We start from the raw sequence: 23,085 nt of genomic DNA on the forward strand, positions 1-23,085 counted from the left end.
TATATAAATAATCATCGTATAATATATAATATGTGCCTATAGTAGTTTGTTCAAAATGAATTGTTCCATTTTAGAGAAAATTCCATTGTCTGATTAATAATATAATACATTATAAATGCAGCATACATATTTTAATTAATTTAATTAAATCGCGTAAACGCCCTTAGTTTTCAACCGTGCTTTAATGAAGGACAAGTGGATAAGATGATGATTATATCTCCCGGTACCAGCAGATTAAGAGGACATCATACCCGCATTACATGGGAAATTTTACGTTCAGAATAATCCATTTAACTTTGTATTTTTAATGTTAGAGGGAATTGACCTATAATCAAAGTTTGGTAGTTAAAAAATGATCTAGGCTCCAATTGAAAATGTACAAAAAAATTATAATTATTAAATGCTCCGCATACTTTGCATTAAAATTAGCAAAAAAACTATGCGTGGTAAACTAGATTCAGTCCTATAGTTACCTTTAAATATGATCATAATATAGTTGAATTTATGAATTCATTACAATATTCAAAATTTCTGAGTTAAATGGATTATCCTGAACGTAAATTTCGTTGTTGTGTGTATTTGAAAAATGGAGACAACACGCATGCTGGTGTGAAGTCTTCCTAAGAGATGACCAGAGTTTATTTTACTGTTATACCAATAGGCAGTATTTATAAATAAATAATTATAGTAGGCATTTTTTATGTCGAAGATTCAGGACAGGTTTTTACGCTCCGTCGATTCAATTGATTACACACGTCGTATAGAGTGCACCTTATACGTGATTACAAAATATTTAAATGATTAATAGCATATTATCATATTAAATGTACACACCAACAACATATATATTATATAATATATAATATACTTCCATACATTTGTTTAAAACAAATTATGTATAGGTATTATACCAAAATTATTTATTCATTATATAATAATATGTGTAATTGGTTTTTACAATAATTGTCTTAATGCTAATAAACTCGATATAATACATAATATAGGTACGAAATGTGTGAAAAGTGTTGAAATTCAATGTCTTCGTGGGTTATATATTTTTAAGTTTTATACCATAATAATTTTAAGCAAGATATTTTGTTTTTTAGTTACCTATATTTGCATACTAATAACTAAATAATAAACCTATAGGTATACTAATTATATAATGACGCAAGTGATAATTTTTACGATCGTCAGCATTAGCAATATTATTATGTATTTTATAATGTTAACGCGTGTACACCTAACACTGAGCATATTAATATAAGAACTGGTTAGTATCATTAAACATTTTTGACTGCTTTTTTTCTGCGGACAACGACCGGATGAACAACAGTTGCAGCCCCAGTTATATGTTTTCTTCGATATTTTATTCAACTATTGCACGAGAAGTCATGGCATACTAACATTATACATATCTATACAATCTATGGTAAATAGTATGTAGGGTACACTTAAAGTTTAAATATACTTAAACGGTGTGCTACGTGTGCGAGCGATTTCTATAAATTCTGACCATGTAGTTCCGCCGCACTACGATGCGTCCGATGCATCAATGTACCTAGATTCATCTCATAATATGACTTATGCATTTAGCAACTAATGGAAAGTTATAATTTTGTTAAAACTTTTAGTTTTAGTTTTAACTTTAAGATTTAAAGTATAATAATTCAAAGAACAACTCCAATCGATGAGTGATATTTAATGGGTTTATTTTTTATCTTAAGTAAGTTTTTAGAGACAAACCATTATTTCAGTGATGTGTATTTTTACAGTGTACATTTTTTGAAAATACAATCATAAATAATAATTAAGGTACAGGCAAATACCTTAGGTATTTGCCTATAATATTTTTTTACCAATACTGATTATGTTTAGGCTTTCAATCAATAAAATAATAAAATAATTAATAAAATGTTATCGCATTTGTTGAAGTTATTTAGTTTCCAAATACCTATCAGTTATTCGAAAAATGTTGTTTGTCACTGTATCTATACTAATAATGGCCACTGCTTCCGATATATTTCTTATAATATATAACAATACTAATAATTAAAAGAAAATATCTGATTTATAAAAAATTGTATTTAAGTTAAAAAAATATTGTATATTGTATAATATATAGACCATATTCATTTGATATTAAAGTATACATTTTTAATACCTAATTAAATGTGGTTACTCTTTACAGCATAATATATAGTAGGTACATTATAGTATGTATACTTGAAGCGTTATTATCAAGCAATCAATTAGAATGACCCACTTGGAGAATATTAAAGTGAATGAGAACAGGAGTTGGACGCACTAAGGATAATATTAAGATTAAGGACTACTTAAAGGAACATCTACAACTTGTGAATGTGGGATGGAGCAGGCAATGAAACATATTATGCAATGTCCAATCTGTCCTTACCCATGCACCCAATATGATGCTATAAATGCAAATTACAAAGCCAAAGGCGTAACTACTTTTTGGGCTGAAACCAAATGAACCAGAAAACGACAATTTATTAGTTACCATTTATTCAACTTTGGATTTTTTTAATCTGTTTATTTATTTAATCTATTTGTTTGTCTATTTTATATTTATGTTTGCAACTTCAATTTATATATACTTATATGTACTTATATGTATACTTTGTCAGTTATATTATAATATAAATTGTATGTTTAAAGATTGTACCTACATAATAGTGTGCCTGACACGAGAAAAAAATTAGTAAGTCTACTAGGGTATGGCATTAGTATACTTATAATAATATTATATGTGTATAATATGTGTAATATTATACAATACATATTCTGTTTTAATGATTTTAAGTTTGAATATTTATCAAATTAAATATAAAAACAATACAAGTATACAACAGATACTAACCAGTAACCATTAATCATTTTTGTTATGTCCACGTTTGGTATGTTTTTTGTAAAGATAACCTATAAGGAGAGAGTCGTAAGAGTAAGGGTCAGATTTTATTAATGTAATTAACTTTTCACCTCAATGACTTCAAGACAATATTTTATGCCTTTGATATTATGATTACGTATTCAATACTCATAATAGTCTATATGAAATGAATATACAATGTACTGTTGTACTTATATGTACTTGCTTAGTTAATATAGTACCATTGCTATTGTAATATTATATTATTGTAGTATTATAGATACCTACTAAAAATGTTTAACGTAATAAAAAATTTAATTAAAAATGGAAAATTATTGTTTTTTTAGGATGTGTCTTAAAATAAGCTAATACAAATAACCTAAGATTATAAAGTTAGGTATAATTTATTAACTTAGGTAGTATAATAATATATGTTATAGTTAACTGTATAAATGTTTATAATTTACCAATTGTCATTCCATAATTGTAGTCTTGATTAAACATCGTTTAAATACTTAGAAGTCAGAACGTATACCTTAATTGGACATGTAGGCTAGCATGTTTTAACTATTAAAACAGTGAAACTTCTAAACACCGGACACAGTTGGTCATTAATCGTATGAATCAGGTTCATAATATTGAACGTGTTGTAGTGTGTTTAAATACAAAATTGAAAATATATACAAGGACCCAGCTGATTACACGTCTTGTAAAAAGAAATTTATACAATAAGATTATGACACGGATATAATTAAAGACAAATAAATTATTCTTCGTGAAGCTGCAAGATAAGGAGTAGCCGGTCATCGACGTTTCAAAAGGTGTAACTGCGAAACTGGTTGTGATCGTAAAAAACGTGCTTGTTATATTTATAATAATATATTTTTACTGTTTTCAAGAAGGGACTGGACATTTTTTATGAATATTGTTTTATTTCAAGCAATCGAATGTATTTTCTAACTAAATAAGTCTAGTTATTCTAATATATTATTATTGTTATGATAAAAATAACAATGCCTGGGACATACGCTATAGGCAAATTAATGTGCATAATGGTAAGAATGGCTGATTAATAATACCATCGGCAGATAAGACGTCGTAGTTTTCATTACTGTGAATGTGAAATAGTTAAAAGAAAAACTGCACCCCTGGATCAATTAATATAAATACATTTATTTTTATAATATAGGTAATAAGATAACTATCGATTTAGAATAATAATTTTTGTTATTTTAACCTGTGAATAGTTGATTAATAAGTTGATTTTAGACATCTTTATAATATTATAAGGTGATAAACTGATAAATAATAAGACAGCATTTTTTGGTTGCATTAGTAACGTTTGTATATTATCATAAGCATCTTTATAAAGTACAAACATTTTTGGTAGAATACATTAATTTTTGTATTGATGGCATAGTATGTAATATTTATAATAACAGTAGTCAAAATATTTATATTAATAGGAACAACCTTATCTAATAATGATATTATAATAATATTATTAACGTAATAACGTCTATCAATTAGACCACAATACCTACAAAACCTGTGGCCCACCAAGATTTTTATTCGCAACCAATATAAAAATTTAAAATGGAAAACTAAATGTATTTAAATAAAATGCAATAAATCATAAACTATTACATATAATTATTATACATTTTATTTTAATTATTTTGCATTTCATCATTTTTGGATCACTGAAATACGTTTTTAATAACGCGAATAATTGATTATAAATTATTTTATTATGCATAATATTATGCATATAAACATAAACATTATTAATATATAAACTATTAAATAGATTAAGTAAACATGTATGTAACCCATAACAAAATTTAGTATTAAACCTATTAGTTAGTACATTCTAGCAGATGTAGCAAAATATAAACTAGGTTAAGCGATAATATTATATTAATGATAGGAGTAGACAAATGTTGGTCCTTCAGGGGTGATTGCATGATACGGTCACTGTGACACTGTTGGACAAAACAGTAATAAGGTGTTATATTTTAACTATTATTGTGTGTTTTTATTTGTGTAGGTACTTCTGAATTTATCGGTGTATACGATGAAATATTTATAATCAATGACCAAACGTTAGATTATAACGTTTATAATTTTGGAACCTATGTTATAGGTACTTAAATAATAACATGTTTAAGTACCTATACATAATTATTTTTATAGTAATTCAATAATTTAACAAAAACTGTCTGATCGTTTTTGAAATACCTAGTTCACAATTCTATTATACATAAACGAAATTTTAAATATTTTAGATAGATTACATACAATTATATGCATGTTATACGTAAAGTTATTTATGTTAAAAATATCAAATACTCCTGGTCAATTTGTTCACACATATTACATATTTATATATTATTAAATTATATGCTACATAAGTAAAATTAAAAAAAAAAGAAATGGGCAAGTACACTTTGCTGTTGAGTAGGTGTCGAGTTCAGATTGTCAATCAGTAATAGTCGCTATGAAATGGTCAATATAACACAATATCCATAATCAAAGTACACGAAAAACGATTAGTCAGCATCATCACTAAGTATGTTTTTTATTTATTGATATAGATATCATAGTAATATATTTTACAATTTGTAATACAGTAGCCAATAGGTGGAATTAATAGTTAACCAAAAAATGGCATTTATTATATATATCATACAACGGCGTGAATTTAATAAATATCTATGTTTGTTATATAAATATTTAACAGTTTAATTAATGTAAAATAATATTTATCTTTGTTTAAATATTAAATTTCATAAAATGGTATACCTAATTCAAATGTGTATAAAACAAATTGCGCTTATTAATTGTTTAGATTTTAGTTTTTAGTAAAAACTATAAATTATGACAATAATCTAAAACAAAAAATATAGTTTAAAAAAAAAACATAATATTCCCTTGGATTTTATACTGTTTTTAACATATGTTTTATTCATTTTAAATAAATAACAGAACGTTTACAACAAATGTTATACATTAATGTTTTAAAAATGTTTAAACCAAGTTCTTCAAAATATTGTATTTTAAACATAACAACCTTGAGTAGGTACAAGCCTAAAAATTTTAATGAACACTTTAAAATAAAAAAATCTAAAAAATTCAACATTTTAAATGCTTACAGGTAAATAAGTAATTAAAAACTAAAAGTAATAAATATTTTGATAATTTCATTAAGTATAAAAAATATGTAAAATGTATGTAACAGTGAAATGTTTAAAAATTCTGGAAGTACCTATAATTATTTAATTACAACAAAAAATAAAAAAAAATTTTTAGTATTAATATCCAATTTCGTAATAATGTTAAGTTATATCACTGATAAAAAAAATTAGTAAAATTGAACTCAACTTTATTTAGTATTTAGCAATACTTATGTGAAACTTAGTATTACATTTTCAAATCTTAGGTATGAATATTAAAAATTTGACGAATATTTTTAACTACAAAATAATTTGAAAATGTTCGCAATTTAGATGAATTTTATTAAAACACTTGAATTGTGGATTTACGATAAATTTTTTTTTAATATCTGCGGTTATTCTTTTGTGAATTAGATACAACAAAATACAAGATCGATTTTGTCGAAAACAAGGTTTGTTTTTACAATTATTAAGAAAAGTATGTACTTTACTTTTTTACTTTTGACCCTCCAAAAGTTTTAAGTATCAATTAGATTTAATTTCCTACCAGAACATATTTTATTGAAGTGTAAGATTGGAGAACTTTTTCTACTATAAAAAATGTCTCCAAACACAAAAAAAAAACAAGTGCATATCATTATAAATTGAATAATATGTTCATCGGTCTACTCAGAATATAAAAATAAGTACCTTCTAATGATCATAAATGTATTAGGTTTTTATTTTAATTTATTTAAGCTATACTAAATGTATAATATATAAATATAAGTTTCATTTAATATTTAAATATTAATAGTAAAATGGCTAGTAAAATAAAATGCTATAGGTATTATAATATAATATAATATAATATCCACAATTATTGTATACTTAATAATATAATATATAGTATATTTATATTTACAAGTTCCCATGTTTATCTTCTCAGAATCAACATTAGGCATTTGAGCATTAGTTATTACTTATTAATTATTATTGTTATTTGAAACAAAGGAAATCGCACAAACTGCCACAATGAGCAAAAACGGAAAAATACGCTTGTTCTATACAATTAGAACATAATTTTTTATCGATAAGGGCGTGATATATGGCACCAATGTACAAAATCAATTTATGAGTCATCCATGGAAACTTAATATTATTATGGTGACCGCTGTCAAATGCAACTGCTAGGATGCCGTTTGTGAAAGTTTAATGGCTGCCACCGGACGACGAAAAGTTATAGCAGTGATAGCAAGAGTTGCACTAATCACTGTGGTGATCGGCCACTAAAGAATGCTTTGGGCTACAGCTGCAGCCGCTTTTGGAGGATATTTTATTAGTCTTTAAAGTTGACGGATGTTTTTGAGCTGTGTTTGCACGTGGTGAAACAACAGCCCGTACATCCTAAACCAGTCTGATTGTGTGCAGTGCACTGAAAAAAAAAACATTTGTTATAATATTTAAGTTAAATAAAATGTAGATTTAACAACGATATTTTTACTTTTAATAACTTTATAAGTAAATTAAATAACTAGTAATTAATAGTACAAAAACAGCTTAAATTATTGAGTACCTATTCAACTAAAATAACGTTAGATTAGATGAAATAATGGTTGGGTTAATAACACATGTAGTAACCAAACTTATTACACCAGTTGAAGTTGAATCATTTTCTGATGAAATTATTAAAACCATAACTATACATCCAGAAGACTTATAATAATGTGTGTATCCTACTCATCACTTCTAGTGGATTAACATTTATTACTTTAATATGTTATAAGATTAATTTACTAAAATTTGAATTTGTGTATGTAAAAGCTACAATTTTTTTTTCATTTGATAATATTTTTAGTTGTGCACTATTTTGTAATATATTTACAAAATAAGTATCTATAAAAAAACTAATAAGAAGTGTACTACTAATGGTACTACATATAAGGTATTACCTTTCATTAAAAAACTTAAGTATACTATTATAATATTATATGTTAAGTAATAGAATTATTTATAATAAATAGATATATAATTAGCTGATCCTTCAAGGACTTACACCTTCTTAAACCCCTTTAAATTTAAACTCCGAAGATATTTAACACAACTATTTGGGTTGTTTTGATCAAAATGTAATATTGTACAGGTTTAACATTATACCCAATCAATTTACATGAAATTTAGTCATTTAAGTAGCCTATTTATTTAAAATAGTATAAAATTCCAAAGTTATTTTCTGTTGAGTGGTTTATCTTAAGTGATTAAACTGCACGTAAATCGATTTTCATTTTAGGTCTAGCAAGACAGTGACAAACCAGGTTTTTGATTTTACACTTTTTACATATAATAAGACATTGGATATGTGATGGATCAAAAAGCATCAATCCGACGTATGAATATTGCATATACATTTAAAAAAAAAATTCTTCCCCGAGCAACGCCGTTGGAACAGTTAGTAATATTATATTTAGAGTAAATAATTTGTATTTTATTATAGTGTATAGTCACCACACACTGTATACTGAATACTATTGTTTAGATTATTTCCACAGTCCAAAATAGTATTATTATTTTTTTTTTTTAATGGTTAGAGAGATTAAAGAACTCGATATTCCATCAAAATAAATTAAGTCGTACTTGTTTCTGGAAGGTATTAATTTAGGGAAAATGAATGTAAAAAAAATGTACATTTTATTTTTAATGATGCCTTTCTAAGTTCCTGCATTTAAATCAAATTTCAAATTTTTATTTTTAACATTACAATAATATGTAAATTACAAGAAAAAATGTAGGGAAAACAATTAAGAAATTAAAATAACTTATAAAAATATTTAACTCAACTTAATATAATATTATATATAGGTAGGTTCACCTTTTTGCATAATAAAAACAATGTGTTAGCTAAGTATACTAGTAAATGTAATTTAACACCTATGTCTACACTGATGCTTACCATAAATTAGCTAAGACTAGGATAGTCTAAATCATAGAAATAATAGTAATAATAATGAGGAATGAGAGATCGCAGGTCGAATAATTCAGAAAGAGCTGTAAACATAGCTCCTAAACCACTGGAAAGTCCAAGAATGATAATTGTATACATGTATAATTTGGATTTCCACGGCAGGCTCCTAAAAAAACAAATACAATTAACACAATTTTTCTATAAAATGTTCTTACTGAAATTAACAAAAAAATGTACGCTTAAAGTCTTAAGCCACTTTAATTTTTTTAAATCATTTTAAATTAAAATGTTTTCTTAGTCAATAGCCTTTGAATTTTATACAGTGTTCCAAATTCCTAGTTAGTTGTTCTTATTGTAACAAAATACTTTTAAAATCCAATTACTCCTTTTCTAAGCTTCTGACATTTTCACAATAATAAAAATACCCAAATTACGTTGTATAGTTTCATGAGATTTTAAATTTAATAGGTAACGCTTGAAAGCTTAATAAAATATAAAAGGTTCTTCATAAGTTATTCTTAAAAATTTACCATAGTTACGTATCTATCTTAAATACATTTCACCATTTTTTTATAAACAATTTAAGTTCAAATGTTAACAAAATTAGATATTTTAACAAGAAATAACGAGTTTTTTTTTAGATATTTACACTAAAATTCTACTAATTTATTTACGGGAGACGGAGTTGCCGACTGACTTAAAGCATCGGTTGTGACATGCACTGTCGTCAGTTCAAACCCCGGTCATGGGTGGCATTTCTCTTCGGGCAGTCACGGTGCCTGAAGAGAGAGGCCGCCATCCCCCACCCGGGCATGGCAGATACCTACGGGTGCCCACTTGAAAATTCTGCCAAATACAAAAACGTGTTCCTCCGACCGTTCCCTACCCTCCCAGAAACCCTACAGTACCATCCTACAGCTAAATGGCCTCATTCACCGGGCTTAAGACCAATAAAAAAAAAGGTGGGTAAGTGGATGTCACTCTGCTGTATAGTAGATTGCAAGTGGGCCACTGTATAATGGATGGTATTAAATTCGAATTTAATGATATAATATCATTGTATAAGAAAAACGATTCTGAGCGGAGACGGTATGTCAGTCTAGGTATATTAAGACATAATATTATATATGGTATTAAAAAAAAATTTACCTATAGTAGGTACCTATAATAAATTCCAAATTAACCATATCACAATATCCATTAGGTACTAATAACGCGTTATACAATATGTAATTTCGTTCAAATTTGAACTTAAAATGGCTATAAAAGTAAACTGTGTAAATATATTTTTTAGATTTTTTTGTAACAGAATTAATTACTTACGTGGAATCTTCTTCTAAATTTTCAATTCTTAGATACAAAAGTTGAACATTTTATAAATTTTTAACTACAAAATAATTATTCAAATTAAAATTTGATAAATTTTGTCAAAATTCGATCTTTAAATGCTTATAAAAAAAAATTGTGCCTATGTATTTTTAATATTTTTCAACTGATATTGTAACAATGTATCACGAGCCTTGTGTTAATTTTTTACACTTTTTGGCCCAATAGATAAAACTTTATTGATATTTATAGAAAAAAAAAACTAAAAAAATTGAAACCGAAAATGTCCGTAAACAGCTCAAAAGAGTCAAAATATTTTCAAAATGTTATCAAGACGTATAGGGAATTAATGAAATAAACATATATGATATAAATTTCAAGAGTCTACAGTTATATGTTTTTGAATTACAACAAAATAACAAAATCGCTTCATGAGAACTCGAAGAAATGTCCAATGTTGTAAAAATATAAATTTCAAACGCTCATAAAAATTAAATTTGAGTTTCTTATAGACATTTTTTTTTTTGATATAGGTAGATTATCCTATAAGGAATCTTGTATTCTAGTTCTAAAAAGAAAAATTTTTACGAATTATTAACTCAAAATAATTTGCTAATTTTCATGATTTTTCCATAATTTGTCAATTTTTGAACTTTAAATGCTTATAAAAAAAAACTGTGACTAAGGATTTTTAATATTTTTCATCTGCTTTTGAAACAATATACTAGGAGCCTTTTATTAAATTTTCAAGCCTTTTTAATCAACAAATAAAATTTTATTGATATTTTTAGAAAAAAAACTAAAAAAAAATGAAAACTGACAATGTCCGTAAAGAGCTCAAAATAAGTCAAAATATTTTGAAAATATTATGGTGTATATAAAATGCTGATATAAACATTCAATCAAAATTTCATGTATCTACGGTCATTTTTTAAAGTTACACCAAAAACCAAATTCAATTTTGTGAAAAATCGATTTTGCGTAAAAATTCCCGCTTTTCTTTAATTTTTCTTTGGTTTTTCTTGGCGCTTTTGAAAATTATTGGGAATTTTTAATTTTGATCTTTCCAATGCATCAACGATATTCACTTTCCAATAGAACAAGATACTGAAGTTGAAAATCGAAGCATTATTTCGACTACTTATCGTGTATACAGACACAAAAAAAATAAAAAAACACACATCATTGTAAAATCAATACATTCATCGTTCCACTCAGAATCTAAAATTTTAAAAATTAATTTACATATACTAGATGTATCCATGTGGCATGTTTTCTTATACTTTATGTCAGTATTGATTTATAAGCTAATACAAATATTTAATAATAATATAATTTATATACTATTATACCAATTATATATTAATAATAGGTAGGTAAGCTAACTATAATAAATGTAATGTTTTTGAAAAAAATGTATTCAACCTGCCGTTAGTACCTAGCTACTTATAATGTGTAGTAAAATAAATTGCTATAATATAAATGTTTCATAAAATATGTTTAATGTATATGTACATAAAATATCTTTAAAAGCTGACAGATCGTTTTCGCTCAGAATCGTTTTTAGAATGCAATGATTTATCATTCAATCAGATTGAACATTATTCATTACAGTGACGTTGTGACATTACTGAATAATGAGGGTAGAGTCGACATATTGTATAAAAAGTGACTTATCCAGTTTTAAAAACAAAAACAACAAATTAATTTAAAACACTGTAAAAACTTCTTAAGTTACATGTCCGTTTATACTTTAGTTTAAATGTGTGATCGTTTAATAACTGTTGACCATAAAACAATGGTATTGTGACAATATACTGTTGGCTAGCGGTTACAGGAAAATTGTATTGAATTCAAAATACCATGTAAAATAATAATAAATACCTGTCAGGCCAAGTAGCGCTTTGCTGTGCACACAACCTTAAGTAGAATACCGACGGCAGTACAAAGGTGGCAAGTATAACAGTTGAACATCCGATCAGAGCAACTAAGCTAATGAAGTTGGGCATGCACTCGCCCACAAATATCATGGCAAGTAAAACGCATATGCGGACGAAGAACCGTTGAACACTAAACCCTGAAAATAACATTGACATTTTGAGTGTATGTTGATAAGTGGTGTTCGTAGGTATAGGTTAACTCAGACCTTTATACAAACTAACTGAATAAATATAACTGTTATCTCGTAAAAAAACAAAATACCTATTCGATAATATTATTATTATTTAGGTATTACCGACTAAATAAATTCAACTTATCAAGGCAGGATATTCGCAAGTTAAAAAGTTAAATTATTTTTAACTAAGATACATAGGTAACAAACGCATTTTGAGTTATTTTGTAGACATTTGGTATTTGAAATGTTGGATTTTTTTCCCCTTTAAATGTCGATAAAATATGTTCGCATGGTCAATAAATTAAAAAATGTAATACAAGATTACTATGTTAGGTTGTCATAAATTGTATAGCAGTTTTTTTAATAAGCATTTCAAATTCAAATTTTAACAAAACTTTTTAAAATCACGAAAATTGGCAAATTATTTTGAGTTTAAAAGTATTAAATATTTTAATTTTATAACTAAGAATTAAAAATTTAAAACAATGTTTTTTATAAGCTGATCCATACTGTAATCAAAAAATTTAAATAATTTATAAATATAGTTTTTTTTTAAACATTATAATAGCTTATATCTTAATATTACGAGTTAATTTAATCGAAATTTGATATTTAAACAAAGAATAACAATTTTAGTTCTTTTATTATAGGTAATGACAGTGATGACACACAATGGCAAATGTTTTCGGCGAAAATAAATTAAATCTACTGTTTTACGAACAATGAAATAAATTACTTTAATAACAATACAATTAATATATCATAAAAATATGTACTTAGTACCTATATAGGCTGACAGACCGTGTTCTTTCAGAACCGTTTTTCGTATGCAATGATATATCAATTTGACATATTATAGTACATATATTACAGTGATTTATACTCCTCAATGACGAGACACACTCGACACCAACTTACTGTACAGCAGAGTGGTTACCTACTTTCCCCCGGTTTTGTTCTATTTAACCTGTGTAAGTACAAGTTGATACAATGGAAAGTAACTTTTAACTTTTAGGTAAACTTATATTATTTGTATACTAATTTAATTTAAAGAGTTTTAACTGGGTTTTATCGTTTTATAGTCGTTATAAAATCACTGCTAGGAAAAGGGGTTGAAATGCGATGGGCCGTGATGAATATTATAATGACACGTATTTTATCGTTTTAATACGGCGTACTAAATTATGATTTAACAACAATAATTGATATTAGTGCTTACCGTTTGTTGAGCTAAGGAACGATTCCGCTTGTTCAGTCACTGGTTTAGCCATGATGACGAATCCTAAAACTAAATGCCCCGCCATCAAAATAACCGCTGCGTACGATACCCACGAGTCACTGAGGGACATGATGATGTTTGGATTAATTGTATGACCATATATGATGTATCCTCCAACAACAACTGAACTGAACAGAATAGTCAAAACTGGAACAAGGATAAAAATAAAAAATAATAAATAACCAAACACACACATAATAGTATATAATATTATTTTGTTTAATCAGTCATGTTTGGCCCATCAAATACCAATACATATATTATATAGGTCTAGTACCTATAGGTCATAATATAGTATATTATACCTATATCAAACAGTTCTTTGGGAGCTGATGTGAGCCATAATATATAGAGATATCGATTCGTCGAAATGGGAAATATATCGAAACTCACCCATTTACAATAATTTATATCATCACATATTTTATTGATACGTAAATTACAATAAAGAAATGTATAAACATGTGAATTTATTTCAATGTTATGTCGATACCTATTACCTACGTTTTAGCTATAGGTACATTAAGATATTGTAGAAAAATAATAATATTACAGAGGCGTGTGTTTAAAAAATAGCATGTACAAAGTACGGTTTGCAGATAATTTTTCCAGCTCTATGTCCATCCGATGATCGACCTTATCTAAAAATTTCCAAAGTACGTATCGGCTTTCGTTCATTCGTGCCTACTTGTGTGATTATTCGCCATTCGGTAAACTATATATTCTGTTATTGTGATTTCTAACAGGTAGACAACACTGTTTTATATAATTTAAAGAACATTTTGTAATACATACAAGACAATATTGAATATAGTAGGTATAAGCAAGCCCGGATTAAGACATTTTGAGGCCCAGGGGCCAAAGTTTTAAATGCGGCACCTGTACGAAAAATATATTATGTATATTATAATATTATTTAATATTGGGTACCTGTTATGATAAATATATATAGGTATTAGGTGCATAGCAATAAATAATGAATAATGTATCACTTTATTTATAAATTATAATTTACAAGGTTTTCTCCTCGTTAAATAATCATCGATTTTTTAGGTGATTTATGCAGTGTCATAGCCTATAATGAAAAATGTAATGGACAAATCTGAGGCCCCTAAACAAATTTCAACTATCGAGGCCCGGGGGCCATGACCCCCCTTAATCCGGGCTTGAGTATAAGTAGGTCTGATCAACAGAAAAAGCGATGTACTTACGACTGCCAAGTTCCAATAAACCAATTCTCTGTAACGTGAATTTCACCTCAAACATTTGTGATTTTGGAGAGTATTAACTAGAGTCCATAATATTTTATCAAAGATACGATTATGAAGGTTACAAATCCAAATTATATTTAGAAAACAGATTTTATTTTGGAAAATAATGGTAAATCTTGTACTTATAAAAAAAGTTAATGCCTACCTAACCTAGTGCTAATAACAGAATAGTTTATCAAAAAATCGTAAAGACTATATAGGTATCACGAAAACCGAGTACCTTTGCCAGGGCTATCCTAATACACGTTCATGTGTAGGTACCCCAAAATCGTTTGCAAGTACCTGCCCATGTCAAGTCTACCAACAACAGCCATTTGCCTCACCAAAATGACGATAACATTTTTTAATTATAATAAGCACAGCTTTACTCACGGATAAATGAGGCCACCACGCTGTGCGAAAACTCGTCGCGTTTGAACATCTGAAAGTTTATCACTGGGAATGATGCCGCTCCACCGTAAGCGAAAAGTATTGTTCCAAAGGACAAGAAAAATTGGTTAGCTGGCACACTTTTTTGTGTGTCGGTCGCTGAGCCTTCTTGTATACGTTCATCCAGGAGCATTTGCATTATGATGAAGTAAGAGGATGTCATTGTCGTGAGAAACGCACCGGTGGCCACAATACTGTTCAAGACAAAAACAAATCGTACGATTAAAAATCATAATTTATTTAAATTTTAATATTTATCGTACAGTCAATATTATATAGAGATACATCATAACTGTCATCTGTATAATAGTGCGTTTAATATCACCCACGTCTGTGATATTCCCGATATCGGTACTTAATTAAAGGTGGTCAAGTTAACACCAATAATTTAATTGAGTTATTTCAACGGCTACATGCTACAACGTTAAATTTAAAGTTAAAAGTACCTAACAAATAATAATACATTAAACTCTACAATTTTAGAGTTAATATGGAGAGTAATATTAATTTAGTTAAAAAAGTTAGTACATTTGTTTTAATTACCACCTGAGTTACAAAGGTCTTGTGAAACTTAAATCTTAATCATTGTATGATGTGGTAAATTGTATACCTAGCAGGTATGTGTTATATATAGTATATACTATATGTACAGTATGACAGTTATAAGATTTACATGTTTATCTTATCGCTAAAATGCACATGTTTCGATTAATAACATAAAATCATAATACAGTGAAACTTCTGTAGCATAATAATTTCCATTTAGCGAATTCTCTGTTCAATGAAATATTTTTGAGACTTGAGTCTAACATAGTCAAATTAAAAGCAATTATTATTTATTTGTAATTCTATTCAACGAATATCTTTATTATGGGATTTTTTTGTTGCTTATGAGCTGACTTCGTAATATGGAAGTTTCACTGTATTACATATTAGTATATTTTTATCACTATTATAGAAGCATGTAGGAACTTACTAATAATCTTTAGGGGATTCCAAAAACATCAGTGAACTCAAGGACACTGAAAAGACAAATAGCCAAGTGGAAAATTCCACTTCCGGATGTGAGCCCAAAAACAATTTCTGGGCTGTCTGGGCTATCAACATTAAATATACGGTTGCGGACCCGAACAGTGTAATACTGATGCATGCTCTTGTGGCATAGCTAAAAACGACGCTATTAAGTTATGATAATTATACATGTTTAATGTCTCCATTTTTTGGTAAAAGTTATTAGTAATAATATTATGATTATAGTTGTGTGAGTAACTATTTTGTCATAGAATTATATATACGACCCTGCAGCAGGGAACGACGACTTTCACACATTCAAATATTTATATATATAGTAACCAAACATTCCATTCAAGAGGACATACAAATTAATTCAATGTACCGAAGTGGGTATTACAAATAGTAAAATAAAATACAATTATGGTAACAAACATATATATAATTAAATATACTATTAGGAATATTATATTGGCTAAAAGATTGTCCTCGCTCAGAATAATTGTTGGCATGCAATGATTTATCATTGAATTCGAATTTAACACTTACATTACAATGACTTACTCAATTACGAGGTACACTCGACCTACTGTAGGTGAAGTAACTGTACAACAGAGCAATATATCTATTTTATTTGAATATATATATTATGTATTTATGCGAAAGGCGTCGTTCATCTGTACATCGAAGTTTATAAGGCGATAACCTTATTACTATTGGTGATTGTGAATAATATATAAATACCTAGTCCGTCTTCCCACAGCGTGCATTGCAATTGTTGGATATGGATCTGGTATCGGGTAGATACGATACTGGGCGTATCTCTCCTCGAGAATTAGCCAACAGGTACCAAGACAACAAGCACTGTAAGCTGTTGCAATTCCAAAAGTTATCAATAAAACAAATCCAAGCCATCCTGAAAACAGTGAACACAGTTTATAATAATCCATTGGGTTATAACGGGTACTTAGTGTCTATTATACGTCTATGTATACATCCTACAGGTTATTATAGACACCATCGCTCTTAGGTGGTACGTGAGGGGTGGGGTGGGGTGGGGTGTTAATCAATAATGAATAACTAAATTAATTTGTATTTGAAAAAATTATTAAAAACGATAATAATAGAAACTAATTGTTGCACTAACATCGGTGTGTAGTAAATTAACGAAGGTTATATACGTTATATAGATTTGACCTGGGGTTTTGAATAACCGCCCTCTCGGTTTCCTATCGATAGGTACTTATATATTATATAATATAGTAATGTAATAATTAAACTATTGTAGAAAAAAAAATTTGAAATGTATTGCCTACTAGTATTTAAAAATCTTAAAATGTACTAACATATAACATACTTCAAATAATATGGTAAGTATTATATACCTAATAATGTAATGTAAACGTAAAAACTTAATAATATTATGTTCTGGTTATACCAAAAAAAGTATAGGTAACTGAAAAATATTTATGGGCTTGACAATAGCATGGGTTATTTTTGCGTAGCAAAGTTTAAATATATACCTATAGGTAAATGTATTAAATTGTACCATTACTTTCAAACTATTGTTTTAAATAATTACAATAAAATTGTAGACATGAAATATATTATAGGATTTATGGTATATTGTACAATTATTACTATTAGAGACTTACCTAGGTTAACTACTGCCCATGGAGCGGCGAGCATTCCGATTCCGGCCATTTCACCTGATACGAACACAACAGCAATACCGGTGATAAATCCACTAAAAGAGTAAGTATCATCAGTACGTGTTAACATTCCCTGGAAAATTCATAAAATTAAAAATATTTACTATAATACAATTAATTTTTGGACGTATAGGTAATCATTTTGATCAGGGGTGATCAGTGGCGTTATTTGGGCATTTGAACCCCTCCTTATCATTAGCTGGTCGCTGTCCGGGTATGGACTAGTTTTGGGCCTTCATATACTATATAGTAGCTAATATATATTTAGGTAATATATATTTAAGTATCCTTCTACATAATATTATGTATTCATTATTTTGTCATTGTTATCTCTCATAAAAATGGATGAGCTAAATTTTATGCCTATGAAAGAAACTTACAGTGCCGGATTGGTTAGGCGAGCTACCGAGAAAATCTCGGTGGGCCGCTTAAAGTTTGGACCGGTCCTGTGAGTGTGAGTGAAAATAAATTCGCTTTTAAAATACAATTGACCACCTATAAGCTCGTATTAATTATAGACGTAATTTTGGGCCACTGAATATGTAAATGGGCCGCTTATAGAAGTTAAAATCTTGATGGGCCGATACATACCAATCCAGCCCTAGTAACCTATGATACTAACGAGTAACTAGTAAGTATAAAATTATGTAAGAAGGCTATTTGTATTGAGATAAAAATGCAATTGCAGTGTAATATAATGTAATTGTTAGCGAGTGGTTTTTTATAAGATTTATTATAGGCGGGTCAAATTTTTTTCCCACCATTCTCAAAAACGGAAATCACGCCACTGGGGGTGTCATTCCAGTATTTTTTCAGGCATGCAAGCTATTAAACAAGTATAATTTTCAGCATTTAACTGGGCTGTTTAACATGCATGTAATATTATGTATAAACTATAAATAAATGTGGATATGTAAATTTATTTTATTCTCCTTTATTTTTATAATCCTAATACTAATTACTATTATTATTCATATCGACCAATGTACTTTTCAATTAGCTATCGATAATTGAAAGAATTAAAAGCTCATATAAGCAATAATCAATACACCACATCAGCAGGCTGGTAAGAAATATTATATGATTTGATATAATATGGTTGTTAACAGATAACATATAACAAAAAAAAATTATATATATTTTAAAACTAATATTCATATTATATAAGAATGTATAATATATAAGATATGTAAATATTATGACGGCGTATTGGATCATTAATGGAAGTCCAATTATCAATACTTATAAATTAGTCGCGTCTTCGCACCCCCTCCCCCTCAAAAAAATTTAAAAAATGGTTTTATGCATTAGAAAAGTGTACAATATATTTCGTAAAGAATTATTTTAAAAAACTGTTAACTAAAAAAATGCATTAACAAAATTACTCACGATTTTCACGGGATGTTAAATAAAATAATATTATTGTACTATTATTATTTATAAAATTAATTGTTATTTTGTTAATAAATGTCCTTATGAGTATGTAGGTACCTACAATAATATTAGTAGTGTATCTATATTATTATTGTATATATTATTAATTATTATTAATTGATACAACGAACATGAAATAGTACTTTTTGGCTAGATAATTTATTATCATCTAGATAGAATTTTTTGGTTTTAAAACTTACTATAGTTAAGAACCAAAAGGTGGTATTGCCTATTAGCTATTTATAAGGTAAATATTAAATTACAATTACATATTATAGAAATTTGTAATGATTTATAAATTTATTTAAAGTTTATATATTATATATATTTACATACATATAATTATAATTGTTATGCCTTTTACTGTCAAAATAGAAAAACTCTGAATGTTGTCAATCAACATAATATGTAATTTATAACATTACTTATATATGTACCTACCTACCACAAAATGTATGGCAACACAAATAACACGTTTTTAGTTTAACCCCCTCAAGAAAAAAAATTCAGGAACTACAATTTCAAAAAAAATTATAGGAATATTTTTAGCATTTAGGAACACATATATTAGTACATGACGGTCTACGGATCCTTGAGATAACTATTTTATTTCTATTAATCGTTTGATAAATTGCATGTTGAAAAACCAAAATCTGTATGTAATATCATTAGTACCTAGTACCTATGTACTTAACAAATACAGACGAATGTTAAACATATTTATGTAGACCTTTGAGTCGTCTAAATAATAAAAGCTCTGAGACGTTGAAAGTATATGTTTGTAAGTTTTTTAGAATACCTACCTACAATTTAAATAAGGGAGTGTCGACGCACAATGGGTTGGTTTAAATCGTTTTGACCCCCCCCCCCCCAAATTTAAAACTTAATTTGCACCTATGTTTTTACCTATGGCCTACACTATACAATTTCAAATATATGCAGTTATTAATTATAAAATTACAAAAAATAAACGAAATTTGTCATTTTCGAAACAAGTTTTGAGTAAAAAATCCTGTTGAGCCATAAGAATATAAAAAAGGTACATGATTGTAAAATCATTACGTTATTTATCGTGCCAATCATAATCTAAAATTTTGCTATATCACATATTTAGTTTAGGTAAAATAAAAACAAGAATATAATATACAACTTGTATATACCTTGTATATAATATAGAATAATGGAATATTATAATAAAAAAAAATTTTTGATTTTACTTTAACTCAAAATGTAACTAATCAAAATGTTTGTGTTTCGTCAAAAATTTTAATCGACGATAATTTAAGCAAATATTTCAAGTGATTATTATAATAATCTCACAATAATTTTCTAAAACTACATTTTAAAAATAAGACATGTTATCGGCTGTTATCCAAACAATGGTTGGGCATTGAAAATTAAGAAATAAACGAAGAAAAACTAAGAAAACATTACGCGCTGTGAAATAAAACCACAGTAAAATAATAAACATATTATAACAATAATAATTTATAATAATGTATAATAAATAAAATTAATATACCAATTATTATAATAAACCACCTAAAAAAAATTGGTAATAAATAATAATTAATAATAACAATTAATATCAGGTAATACAGTTATATATACATATAAAATATAATGCGAACAGGACTAAACAACGCGTGTGAATAACTCGTCTCTTCCGTGTTCATAAAATATGACTTATTACAATGACAAACGCATATTATAATTTATAACTTACAAGCTTATATTGAATAGAGCGCGGATGTAACACTAAAAACAGGCCAAATATGCACTAAAAAATTATCAAAAATCATTTAGTTCTATGAAATCATAATCATAAAATTGATTATTATCAAATGAAAAATATCAATGGTCAGAGATCTTTCGATATTTTCCTATCTAAATATCACGGTCATCTACACCTAATAACCGTGCTGAATATGTACTTAACCTTTCGAAAGCTAAAAAGATAGGTAACTAAAAAGATATCGTAACTGTGGGACATATTATCCAGGAGAAATCCGTAAGCATATACGTGTATATCGACTATATCAGTTTTTTACTTAAATCATTAGGCAAAAAATATTAAACAAAATTCAAATAATAATTTTTTTTTTCTTCAATAATTGATTTTTAAGTTCTTGAAATATTTCTGGAAAACTCCAACAATTTTCAATAAAAGACGAGTAAAATAAATCCATAAAAAATTATAAGGTGGAAAACTAAAAAAACGTTTGGATTTTCAATCTCGACGAAACAAAATATCATGTTGTGCATTTACTTAGCGTACTCTACGATAAAATATTAGAACAGAAATTATCCGCGCCCTATAACGATAAGCGTTTTCTTATAGGTAACTAAGTATAATATATTTCTAATAATTTACCCCGTTTTGCCGTAAAGCGGCCATTGGGCCGATTTCATGTTGCAGCGGTCCGTTATAATTGTAGTCGTTTGTCGCCGGGATTGGGCCCGGGACCGCCACCGCGGTGGTCACGATCGCCGGCGGCGAAGATACCACGACCGCGGTCGGTGTGACGGTGTCGTTGATCGAGCCCGGGTTGCATGTGGGACACGCCGGGTCGTAGTTCGAGTCGCCGACTCGCGGTATGCCGTGCACCAGGTGTCCGCGTATCTGAAAACCCCGCGGTTGCCCTTCCTCTTCCATCGCTGGCTGTCCAAAGTCTGCGTATATCATAGTTGTCCGTCAATAACTTGACTGCATTCGATCCGCTGAAAGTAACTGATGACAGTGTGCAATGTGCATCCACGCGGCTGGAGTCTCGACGGCGGAATGCCGAATGATTGTCCTGGCTCGTGCGAGTGTTGGTTAAATATTGCCGCCGAAGGGTCCCGGCCGCGGGAAACCTGATGTGGCGGGGAGACGATGCCGACCGTTCTCATTGGTCCGACTACGCGTACTATTGCTTCGGTGGTGGTGGCAAGCGGCGGGTGTGAATGCCCGACGAAGAACACACGATTATAATATTATTAATATTATTACGATTTTTGTTATTGTTGTTGTTGATATTGTTGTTGTAAGCTATATACGATGGTACGTTTTGTAGACTCGGCGGTTGCCGCTGTGGCGCTGTCTCTGGTACTAGTACAAGTTGTTATAGGTACCTACATGGACGGACGCACGCGCAACGCCGGTTGATGACGCCGCGACTGTAGTACGCGTTTTTGATTTTCCACTCGCACGTGTTTTTCGTCGCTCTCTCACTTTTTTTCGTCCGTCCTCTTGCCCCTCATCCATGGCACACGCTACACGCACTACGCACATACGCACTACGTACATTATTACTACGCACTACGCACACTCGCTACGCCGATTACCGCTCTCGCTCAGCCGCACATCACTATACCGCTGAGGTCTCGCTCTTTCACCCTTTAACACTCCCCGCGCCCGGCCCCGTCGCAAGACATCGACACGCTGATATCGGCGGCCACCATCTCCTCCACTTCCGCCGCCAGCGACACGAAAACGGCGGCCACCACGACTCTCGCGA

General features: G+C 28.7%; 1 protein-coding gene across 2 annotated transcripts; it reads right to left on the reverse strand.

Moving 5' to 3' along the window:
• Positions 1–6,885: 6,885 nt before the first annotated feature.
• On the reverse strand, positions 6,886–22,855 carry LOC100158713 (amino acid transporter AVT1J). 2 transcript variants are annotated; one of them, XM_008189899.3, is made up of 9 exons: positions 21,960–22,855; positions 18,095–18,224; positions 17,184–17,355; positions 16,405–16,605; positions 15,372–15,622; positions 13,669–13,875; positions 12,218–12,410; positions 8,996–9,173; positions 6,886–7,480 (listed from the first exon to the last, which is right to left on the reverse strand). In XM_008189899.3, the coding sequence occupies exons 1-8, from the start codon at positions 22,269–22,271 to the stop codon at positions 9,002–9,004; spliced, it is 1,638 nt and encodes a 545-aa protein (XP_008188121.1). In that variant the 5' UTR covers positions 22,272–22,855; the 3' UTR covers positions 6,886–7,480; positions 8,996–9,001. The 2 variants fall into 2 exon arrangements, with proteins under 2 accessions (XP_008188121.1, XP_001950221.1); XM_001950186.5 differs by having other exon boundaries at positions 6,887–7,480; positions 16,405–16,593; positions 21,960–22,853.
• Between the last annotated feature and the right edge of the window lie 230 nt (positions 22,856–23,085).

The sequence above is a fragment of the Acyrthosiphon pisum genome, chromosome X (genome assembly GCF_005508785.2).
Source record: "Acyrthosiphon pisum isolate AL4f chromosome X, pea_aphid_22Mar2018_4r6ur, whole genome shotgun sequence".
Lineage (NCBI taxonomy): Eukaryota > Metazoa > Arthropoda > Insecta > Hemiptera > Aphididae > Acyrthosiphon > Acyrthosiphon pisum.